General features: G+C 30.7%; 1 protein-coding gene across 1 annotated transcript; it reads right to left on the bottom strand.

Annotated features, from left to right (window-relative positions):
- Positions 1 to 277: 277 nt before the first annotated feature.
- Positions 278 to 11209, bottom strand: LOC106649806 (zinc finger protein rotund-like). Its single transcript, XM_014367435.2, has 2 exons — positions 10205 to 11209; positions 278 to 1768 (listed from the first exon to the last, which is right to left on the bottom strand). Exons 1-2 carry the CDS (start codon positions 10388 to 10390, stop codon positions 518 to 520), a joined length of 1437 nt encoding a protein of 478 aa, XP_014222921.1. The 5' UTR covers positions 10391 to 11209; the 3' UTR covers positions 278 to 517.
- Between the last annotated feature and the right edge of the window lie 347 nt (positions 11210 to 11556).

Below are 11556 nucleotides of genomic sequence, written 5' to 3'. Positions count from 1 at the left end.
ATGAATATATTAATTTAACATGCATCTAAAATGCGTTTATTTTTTGCTACTTGACGAGCAATTTTAGGATTCATTTGTATTGATTTTGAGTTAATTTTCATCATATGTTATACATATATATCATTACCATTTCTATTATTATTATTATTATTAGTAGTAGTATCATTATTATTGTTATTATTATTGTAATTATTATAATTATAATAATTATTATTTTTATCATTTTTATTATTATTATTACAATTATTACTGTTATTTTTTTAAGTAATAATGAATATTTTTTATGCGTTGTTTATTTTGTCACGTACAATTTGATGATATCCAAGTACTGAGGTGATCTGTGTATCATATGGTAATAAGTTTCTCCATTCCAATGTCTATTACTAAAATGATTTCTGGGTAATTTAAATATCTTATAAATATTAAATATTCAATAATAATATCTATAATATCCATTTTAGCCTTACTTATTTAAATAGCACCACATTTTAAGAATATATATATTAATACTTAATATTTACTGCTTATCTTTGATACCTCCGATGAGAGTATGATTTTCCGTATTCGTTTGCAGAGTATTGAGGTTACTTAGATTTGGCTGATGAGCGTAATTACGAATTTGATGTAAACTTATGAGTTGATTCGGGAAAGACGTACTTTGATTTGAGGATGGTGTGGAAGATGTATGAGTAGATGACGTGGAAGATGTTACACTGCAAGTTACTGAAGTAAGATTTGATGGCGACTTTTGAGAAGTATTAAAAGCCTCATAAATGTACGGCCTTGGACCAGAATGATGACTGGTGGAGTAGTGGAGATGATTTAGTGGATTTAAAGAATGCTGCATTGAAGAAATCGAATTAATTGAAATAGATGAAATGGGAGTGAATGCTGAACTGCTATTTGGATTGTTTGCAGATTGATGGCCATGTCCATGTGAATGATTTGAATGCGACGTTTGTTGACGAGTATCGGATGTAGCGGATGCGGCTACAACTGCAGCTGCAGCGGCTGCTTCCAAGACTTCTCGATGAGATTGAGTCGGAGGAGACAATAAAATTTCATTTTGTGTTTGGCTTTGATGGTAGTCTTGGTTTGAAGAAGAATGATGGTGATGAGGGAGTCGTTCATGGAGATCATTAAGTACAGAATCAGAACTGACTTTGGACCAGTAATGATCAGTTTGGTGATGTGCAACTGCAGCTGCAGCGGCTGCAGCCATTGAATGTATTGCAGGCCTAAGACTTGCACTAATAATAGGAGGTCGCTTATCAGTACGTTCAGCGTGCTTTTGCATGTGCTTAGCTAAATATGTCTCCTGAGTATAACTCTTACCACAATATTGACATATATGAGTTTTTAAGTGTTTCGATTCTTTATGTTTTGGAATATGTTCCAGAAGACTAGGTTCATCTGAAAAGCATTTATAACACGAATTACATTTGTAGGGCTTATCTGTTTGATGACACCTTGAATGACTTTGCAAATTGCTCAACTGACTGAATGCTTTACTACAACCGGGATGACGGCATTTATAAGGTTTATCTCCAGTATGAGTTCGAATGTGTTGCTGTAAATGACTCAATTGCGTAAACTTTCGTTGACATATTTCACAACGGTATGGTTTTATTCCTAAATGAATTCTAGTATGCTGTGATAGATAAGAAGAATTTGCAAATGCTTTTGTACATTGAGTGCATTTATATGGTTTAGCTTCTCTCATGTGAATTTGTGTATGTAACTGAAGATCCGCTTTATTTCTAAATATCTGGAACAAAAAAAAAATAAATTAGTTCAAATAAGATGTAGCATCATCGATCATATCAATATGGTGAGAATAATAAACACCCTTAATCACGTTTTAAACATTATTGTAAAACTGCTAATTGGTTCATCAAAAAGAGCTAGTGTTACCTATCTAAAAGAGTCTATTTCTGAATTCACCTTCGTCATTAGCTATTTTCGGGTCATCTGTATACACTGGGTTAACATCAATTCTGTCTGATGGAATTTCCTATGCTTAAACACGTTCCAACACTCTGTTGGACCAGACAGAATCGATGTTAAACCAGTGTAACTTTTTAGCATTCAGAATTTGGCATCTTTCCAAATTTCGAGCTTATTACAAATATTTGAAAAATGTCTAACTTGGCATAGAATAACTTAAAAAAAAAATTCCAAAGACCTCTTCTATTTAAAAATGTCCAAACGTTCAGAATAAGTGTACATTTAAAAAGTCGGAGCACTTCAAGAGCTTATACTGCTGTAGCAAAAAACATAAATGTTGAAATCTGATTAAGTTCAACCCAAACTTATTTCACCAAAAAATTCACAGACTATTCTGGAATGTCGACTGATACCACCCTAATTTGTTCAATTTTTCAATGGTCTTGAAAAATCTGAGAATATCAAAAAAGTTTAAAAAAGTCAAAAATAGTATATTTCTCAATGGATGCAGTGGAAGAGAATGTTATTAAAAAAATTGTAAGACCTTTAGAATCAAGAGTGGTCAAAGATACCATTCAAATTCATGCGGCACAGAGCTTTGTAATGATAGGTCAGTTCAGGTGTTCACGGGACTAATTTAAATAATAAAAGGTACATATGACAGATGAGCATGCAATAAAAAACTTTAGCATGCATCAATTATTTCAAAAGTTATATCGGAAGAAGAATAATGTTTGTATCTATATTTTTGGGAAATTTCATTTGTTCACAGAGATTAAGTTTTCAAAATTGCTCGATGAGTATTTTTAAATGAAATATGAAGGACAATGTTACTACGAGAAAGCTCTTTGCCAAAGAATTGGCAGCGATTTTTTTAATAAGAGTTGGTGATAGAAAAAGTGATAAAAGAGCCAAAGTACTATTTTAGTATTTGGATGTGTCCAGTACGTCCATTTATAAACATGGCTTGACACGTTTTTCTTTGAGTAGCACGCACGTTCAAGCACATTTCGATAAATACAACACAAATAAGGTTTTTTAATGATTCATTTATTGCATAATAGAAACATATGAAATCATGTGAGAATATTGTCCGAGAAAATGAATCTAGTTTATTACTTATAATACATGCAGTGATATATCTGATATATTTTTTTGCGCTTGCTTTTAGCTTGTGCTGCAACCCCTCGTTTTACACAAGAAACTTAAACGAGCGGATAAATTGCGACTTTCCTTAGATAGTCGATCATTACTGTCAAAAGTTGAAAACTATTGACTGTTTTCGTATCAAAACCCGACGGAAATGGAAAGAACGTATAATTTTCATTTATTTTTAAAAAATTGTATATACACTTTCCGTGGACTAATTTTGTCCACTGAATTACGGAACGTCGTATGCTTATACAAGTCCCATACCGTCCGAATTCGTGTCAAAAGGACAAAATTAGTCCACGGACAGTGTACTTTTATAAGTTTTCAATGAAAGTTTTAATTTTGGACTAATATAAATATCATAAAACATTTATAAAAGTTTTAAGTGTTTGATAAAAACTTCTAAGACTTTAACAACATTTTTTTAGGCTTTTATAGCGTTTTGCATTGATCAAAAGTGTCTTTTAAATGTGTTTAGTGTGTTTTAAATTTTATGAAGGTTTATAATTTTTTTTTTCAATACTAGTAATATTATGTGCATAGATCATTACTGCTTCGTTTTGTGGGTATAGAGATCAAGTTTTGCTTTTACAAAATCTGATTAGTTCATTCTTAAGCAAAATGTTTGAAAAAATCTTTGTTCTTAAGGTGACTCTTTACTGACTCGGCTAGTCAATACGAGCTTTGTTAGTTTGTTTTGACTCTTGTTGTACCCGAGGGTCTCATGCTGTAGTGTTGTAAGCGTCCCCTCTCCTCTTTAGCGGACGACAAAACCTTAATCGGACCATAAAAATTCACTTTCTCGGGAAAATATTACAATAATTAGCATGTCAACATGTACTTTTTAATATACTAATCGAAAGCGTATACCTTCAACTTTATATTATCAGTTTTTTGAAGAGTGTATGATATATTTTGAGAGTTATTCAATAAGAAGCGTCCAAAAGTAGATGTGCACTCATACAGGTCGTGTTAAAAAGTCAATTTTCGATGACTTAATTCTCGAAAATTAGTATGGCAACAGCGTATGAAATTTTGCAGGGAGATCGTTGAATTACTCATTAACGTTCTCCCAAAATTTCAAGACCAAGATATGAAAAAAAGTTTAGGTAAAGAGTCATCTTAAGGTTCCCACAGAAAATTTTAAAAAAATATTCTGTACAAGTTTTGCAATGTTTAAAAATTCTACTTTAACCTTTAAAAAGTTGAATAAAATTAATATAATTTCGAGACTTCGATACATTTTTATAAATTCTTCGTGAAAAAATCACGAAATTTCCGTAATCCTCTGGTAGGAAATACTTACATCAAATGTTAAAAAAAATGTATTAAAGTGAATATTTAATATTAAATATTAATTACGCTTCTATCAAATCTGCAAAATTTTCATACAATTTATACATTTTTTTTAAATTTAATGCTAGCTGAAATTTTGCTAGCTGAAATTTTAGCTGAGGCATGTTTACATATGCACTGCTATTATAAATAAACGTACAGATATTGGAATTGTCTTCAATAGAAAACTTATTTTAACCATCATAAGCAATTACCTTTGGGGGATTTAATATAAAAAATCACATTGGACATTAATTTTTAAATATTCAATTATAAAATAATCTCCAGAGGAAAAAACATGAAAAACTGAGTAATATATTCATGAGTACTGGTTTTATCAAAAAAATTTGCCTTACAATTGGTTGGAAAAAATTTTTTAGAAACAATCTAAATATTAAAAAATTTATGGTCGTTTTCAGATCTTTAATTTTTCAACAACAAATTTTCAATGAATTTCAACAAATCTATATTAATTATAGTTATGATACACGAACAAGGATTATAATATCTATATTAAATAATTAAAATCGCACCTACTATTTATGTATCGAATGTTATATGCAATTTAAATTCATGCTTTGAATAATAGTATACAAAATTTTACACTCGTAAAAATAAAAAGTAAATGTTCTTTTTTCAGTAATCATAACACCAATAAAACAACTTAATAATTATGCTCATACATGTACTTGTAAGAATGTCGAAGGTTACGTTTAGAAAGTAAAATTTCTACTCGAATTGGTTATACAACTAAAAGATTGAAAAAACTAGTGTTAAATTAAAGACTTGAAATATTATTTCAATCTACATGTGCCTCGAGATAGATCTTGTATAGACTCATTATTCATTTTTAATTTATAACTTCTAGATATAGCATAATTAGAAATAATTCAATTAATAAGTTTAATTTCGTAAGCTAAATTTTATAATTATAGGGAACCATATATTTTAATTTTATTAACTTTCTTATAAAATATTTCAATTTTTCGCTATTAAATATTATCATTTATTATTTAATATTTTATTCAATTAAAATCACCAAACAAAAATTCTAATATGTTATTAAATTATCATTAGTAAGATGAAGATTTCTGAACTTTTTTTCATGAATATTACGAGCATATTACTTTTTACCTTCGGTGCTTATTTTATAACAAAAAATGAATTAAATTAGATTTTATACAGATTCAAAAAGTATTTCGCAATTCCTGCGTCTGCATCATTTTATAATTCATTGAGCCCCTTATATATTTTTGTCGGCGTCTTTCTTATAGTTTTGGCGACAAGTTAGCGCATCGCATTGAGGAATTCTTTTTAAAACGACAAAGAAATACACTTCTGAAGTTCTTTGATTTGCCGCTCTTGAGAAAAAAAATCGGAGAATAAAATCATTTTAGGGGCGACAAATATTTAGTTTGATCATTTGTTTTAATAAGAATGCAAGTTGTTTATTTTTGAAAAAACGAGGATAAAATATCTGAGAGAATTATTAAAACCTTATTTGTATTGTTTTAAACTTAATCTTAACTTTTTAACGCTTATGCATATTAGAGAGAAAAGAATACATGCATATCGAGATGATTTATTTTATTTTTTCAAATAAAGGAAAAAATCATGCATTTAAACGTAAAATTAGAATAAATTATTATTTATAATTCGTTTTAACATTTTAATTAATCTTTTTTCAATTATAGATACATTATCATATTTTATTTTTCGTATTTAATTTGTATTTAACACATTTCAGCCTAAAAATACTTAAGCCCCGTGACCTTCTTCGAAATCGTAAAATTCTATCAAAATCGTGAAAAAACTTGGGAATTATATATTTTGAAGACCCTAAAATCACTTCAAACCATGACATAAAATGTTTGAACTTTTAAATGACATGTGTTTCCTACCGAATTCTCACCATGGTTAATTAAATAGCGTCTAAAAGTGACTATTTTCCTGCCACTGCGCAAAACGGAAAAAGCAAATTCCGGGCCACAGGGTATGAAAAATCATATATAGTCTGCTTTGGGAATTATCAACTAATTGCACGCACCCTGAGACTTTTCTATGTCTAGCACTCTAAGGCAGTAATATATTATTTTATGAGAAACATCAATTTTGAAATAGAATCATTAAAAATAATAAGTTATAAGAGCTTCGTAAAACATTTCAGTATATTTTATAAAAAAAATGTTCGAAAAAAAATACTTAATTCATGTATTAAAAAATTGTGCATTGTGGACATCATATGTCTATTTGCAAACCAATTTTTTTTTAAGGGTAAACTTTTATTCACCGTTTTTATGTTTTGAAAATCGTGGAAAAACACATTGGCAATTCGCATTATTGGCATTATCCAATTAATAACTACTTATGCATCAAGTATCCAAAAGGCGAGCATAGTGTTCGGACGAGTACAAGATACGCTAACACGAGTGGAAGCCAAAATGACACGGGTGCCGACTATGTCGACACTCTTGGGTTATCGGTAATCTAGGTCGATTCCTTAGTGATCTACAGAAGCTTATTGTTGGATTTTAATTTTTTAAATTTAGTTCTGCTTTTCTGGGGTGATTAGTAAAAATATTTGAATAATGGTATTTAATATAAAATTGGACGAGGAATTTATATTAATAATCGAAAATCATGTTCATAGCCAAAGCTGTGTGAAAATTCAAGTATAGTACAAAATTCAGAAAATAAACTTGTTCATCTCTTTTGAATGAACTAAAATTGTAATACTGGACCTATATTATTTTTAATATCTTGATATCACATGAATCAATGCAGTTTTTAAAATAATTGAAGTGGAAGATAATTTTACTTTTTCATTAATCATGCTATCTGAATGAATAGTAATGAATTATGTAGTTGATTCGAATGACATGAAAATGTGAAACAAAAAAATTTTTTATAGCACTGCTTGTCTTAAGCTCACATTTTAAGGCACGCTTTTCGGTGGTATAAGTGGCACATTCTGGCACCACGTCGCGCCTATCATACTCGCTGCGCTCGTGCGCTAACCTCACTCCGCGGTACCAGAATGTACGATTTATAACTCGGAAAAAGGGGCATAAATGTGAACTTAGCACAGTGCTATAAAAAAAGTATATTGTACACGTGTCATAAGTAGCACATAATGAGCACGGCAGAAGCACCCTTGCTGTGCTCGGGCGCTTTACTCTGCCGTGACATAATCTGCTGCTTATGCCACTGTTTCATAATGTACTAGTATGATACTCGTGCCATGGGGATACTTTTCGGCCCAGCTAGTGGCACCCTCGCTGGGCTAGGGCCCTAAACTACGCCGTGCCAAACTTATGGCACTTGTATCGTAAAGTACTATTTTTAAATGTAAGTAGAATTTTTTATCAAATTTGTTGAAGCTACTGTTCCTGGTTGTAGGAGTTTCTGTAAGACATGAGTGCGTATATGACTCAACCTCAGGAAAATGGATCGGACCTCTGTACAGAGTTTTCAACAAATAAAATTATCCAAAAATGTGTAAAAATTGAAAATAAAAAGGTGTTAAAACTAATAAAAACATAGGGATGCTTAATTTGAAGTCTTATCCGAGATTGTAGCTATAGCCAAGGATCCCAAAAATAAAATGGTACGACACTGAAGTCTCATAAGAATTGAATTCTCTTAGGATTCTACAAAAACAACAGATACGATTTAAGTTTTGAATTTTGATTTGGCCTTTTAAAGGAATGATAAGTTGATTAAAACGTAAAATTAAATCATATCCTATAATACATATTTTACAAAATTTTTAATTAAGATTGGACTCTCCATAAACTAGTTTACATAAAATGCAGCGACTAACCAATTTAGCATGTAATCTTTTTTCATATGTTACGTTTGGTAGAATTTACAAATGCAGTATAAATATATGAGTTCAATTAAAAATTCATAATAAACTCATTTTGTAATATTATATGTATAAACGAGCACAAATAATAATTTGAATCAGAAAATAAATCACAAGAAATCCAGATCACGAAATAATTGAAAAAATGTTTTGAATGCTCCATAATGGAAAAACGCACTTTTTGACCACATTTGAATGAAATATAAGACAAAAAAAATAAGTGAGGTAATATTTTTTAAGGATTTTGATTTACTTAAAAGTATCGTTCTGAATAGAGTATTCATATTACAATTTTGGATGAAATTGGTGTTTCACATATCGTAGGAAACCTTGTGATATGTCTGAATTGATTCTCCAATTTGAAAATAAAAAAGATGTCGTTCTGAAATATTAGTGCTGTAAATATTTTGCATTCCGTACCAAAAATACGCACATTAAATTTTCAAAATATTACAGATGCCAATGGACAATACCCCAAAATAGTAGTTTTCGATACAAGTGCCATAAGTAACACTTTTTGGCACGGCGTAGTTTAGGGCCCGAGCGCAGTGAGGGTCCTAATAGCTGGGCCGAAAAGTGTCCCCTATGGCCCGAGTATCGAACAACATTTTATAGTACTGTGCAAAGTTCACACTTATGCCCCCTTTTGCAACCCTGCCATTGCCACCCTGCGAATGCAGCGGTGCCAGAATGTGCGACTTATGCCACAGAAAAGCGTGCCGTAAATGTGAACTTATGCCACATAGTGCTATAAAATCAATAATACATTTTTTTATTTCCAAGTCTCACAAATTCTCTTTTGAGACAATAATAATGGATGTAAGTGAAAGATCTCGGAGCGTATGTGCTCTACCAAATACGGGGTTACAGCTCCAAGGTAGAGCTCTAGTGAGTTATTCAAAAACCATATAAAAAAAATATAGCTCAAAATTTTATATCAGAAAAGCCGAAAAGTAGTCACAGAGTAAAGATTTTTATATTATTGCTACAAAATTCTTTTTACATTTTATCGGAATTTTTCACGTAACTGATCGAAATTTCAATTTATAAACTTGAAAGAAAAAAACTAAATGAAAAATAATTTCTTTGCGACAGTAAGTTACAAATACTAATGTCAATAATAATAAATTACACGATTTTTCATAAATTGAATGTGAATGAAATGCACCAATGTTCAAACACGCCGTATTTATTCATTTTTACAAATTCAACTCTTTTTCATTTTGAGTTTAAAACTAAAACTAAATGCTATAATAAAAAGATTTTATACTCAACCTACCCGGTGCTATTACATCTAAAAATTGTAAAATTAATTTTTCAAAGGCATATTGCTATCAATGAAAAAAAAAGATGATTAAAAAGTCTAATATTCTATATATTCTAAAGTAAAAAAAACTATTCCTGAAACTACAGTTAATTAAAATAATATTCTGAATATTTTATCTAATATAAATGGAAAATTTTGTTTTTTATCTATTATCGAATTTTCTAAAATGATAAACTCATAAAAAATGTTCTCTTTATCATAAAAATGATATAGCTTCTAACTTGTTCTAATTGATCTTGGATTTATATAACACATTATTAATTATTGCGGTAAAAAATATTTGTTTTCAAATGAAATATCAAATATAGAATCACTTTTTGAAACATTAACAGTGCATACAATTTTTCATTTAGTTTTCATTTGAATTCAACTGTTCAACAAAATTATATAATCTATTATTACTTAAAAATGTATAAACGAAATTACGTTCGAAATAATGAAATGTATTGGTACATGCATCATCACTCATTTTTTTCTTAATGTGGAAATTTGATGTACTCATCAATGTGTTTGACAATGACGATTATATTTTATTCAAGTATAGCTGGAAATATCGAAATTAAATAATGTAATACCTTTTCATCTTCGTTTGCTGTCGGTGGTGTAGGTGGAGTATATAAACGAGGCGTGTAATCTCCTAAAGTTGAATTGGCACCCGTTGAAGACCCTTGACTTCTTGGTGGACTTAAGTCTGGAATCGATGCATGGTAGTCCTGTAGACTGGAAACAACCGGTCGATATTCCATAGCACGAACTTCCATTTTTGAAAGAACAATTTAGCACACTCCAATTTTTCTCAAAATGACCGGGATATTCACAGGAAATTCTTTCATCGATTATAGTTTTGACTGGATGAACTATGTAGTTCAAGATCGATGTATAATTTTGTAATATCTTTTTTATTACAATTCATATTGATTAAATGAAAAGATAAATCTATAACTTTGCAATAATTTTTAAAAATTTTAATATTCTAGAGAGATGAAAGAGTACGATCATCTTTCAACAATTAGGTACACTTGAAGAAACTGAGTACTGATACTGAACTAATTTTTGTATCACTCTGAATTTTCCACCATCATTTGTTTTCCGCGTTTGAAAGATTTTCCAATATTTATTCACATAATTTAACACATATTCACAACAACTTCAAAAACACTTATAATTATATACATATACATATCCATACGTATTGCATGTATATTTATATACACATATATATCCACACATCACCCCGATCGCAGAAAATATAAAACCATCAAAGTTGGAACAGGCAGACAGTCAGACCGGCGCCAGAACGTGTTTATAGTTTTTCGTCCTTAAATACTACATGAAGCACTTCGTCTGCTTTAAATTCGTATTATTTCTCGGGGCAGTGTTTACCCCTTGAATACTTTTTGCCAACTAAATGTTTTGCATTGCTTCGTAAGACTTGAACATTCCCCTCTCTTTTGAGACTCTACTCTTCTCCCCGTTTTCTTACTCACACACGTGCCTCTCTCTTTCTTTTCTCTTTCCATTTTACCACATCTAAAAAGACGTCGGCGGTAACAACAACAGTAGCAATAGCAGGCACCGCACAGTAGCTGTATGAGAAAAGAAAAGAAGCAAGTAAGTGAGGTAGAGAGAACGTGATATTCATAAAGCTAGAGGAACAGAGAAGGGGCGCACGCGCACGTAGAGAGAAAAAGATTCGTGGTATGCAGTATGCTGGTTGGACAAAGACATGGATACTTAGTTCCCCACCTATAGTACCCTGCCATGTACAGAGTGCAAGAGTTCTCCCTTCTACAGACAAGAAATCTTCTACAATATCCCCACTAGCAACAAACAGACAAGCTTCCTTCAGATAAGGTCGAGGCTCTGCCCCTGCCGCCTACCATAGAATACCTATGTCTTTCATGCAGTTTTTACTATCTTTTGCACT

This window comes from Trichogramma pretiosum, unplaced genomic scaffold, assembly GCF_000599845.2.
Source record: "Trichogramma pretiosum strain Unisexual culture from Peru unplaced genomic scaffold, Tpre_2.0 scaffold128, whole genome shotgun sequence".
Taxonomy (NCBI): Eukaryota; Metazoa; Arthropoda; class Insecta; order Hymenoptera; family Trichogrammatidae; genus Trichogramma; species Trichogramma pretiosum.
Note: the sequence above shows the minus strand (reverse complement) of the source record. Positions and strands in the feature narration are given on the sequence as shown.

Bases quoted from the DNA above. Each gene is read 5' to 3' on its own strand.
- LOC106649806 (XM_014367435.2), bottom strand. From the start codon at position 10,390: ATGGAAGTTCGTGCTATGGAATATCGACCGGTTGTTTCCAGTCTACAG. The intron at 1,769-10,204 runs GTATTACATTAT...TTTTTGTTCCAG, and splicing joins CAGCAAACGAAGATGAAAAG to ATATTTAGAAATAAAGCGGA.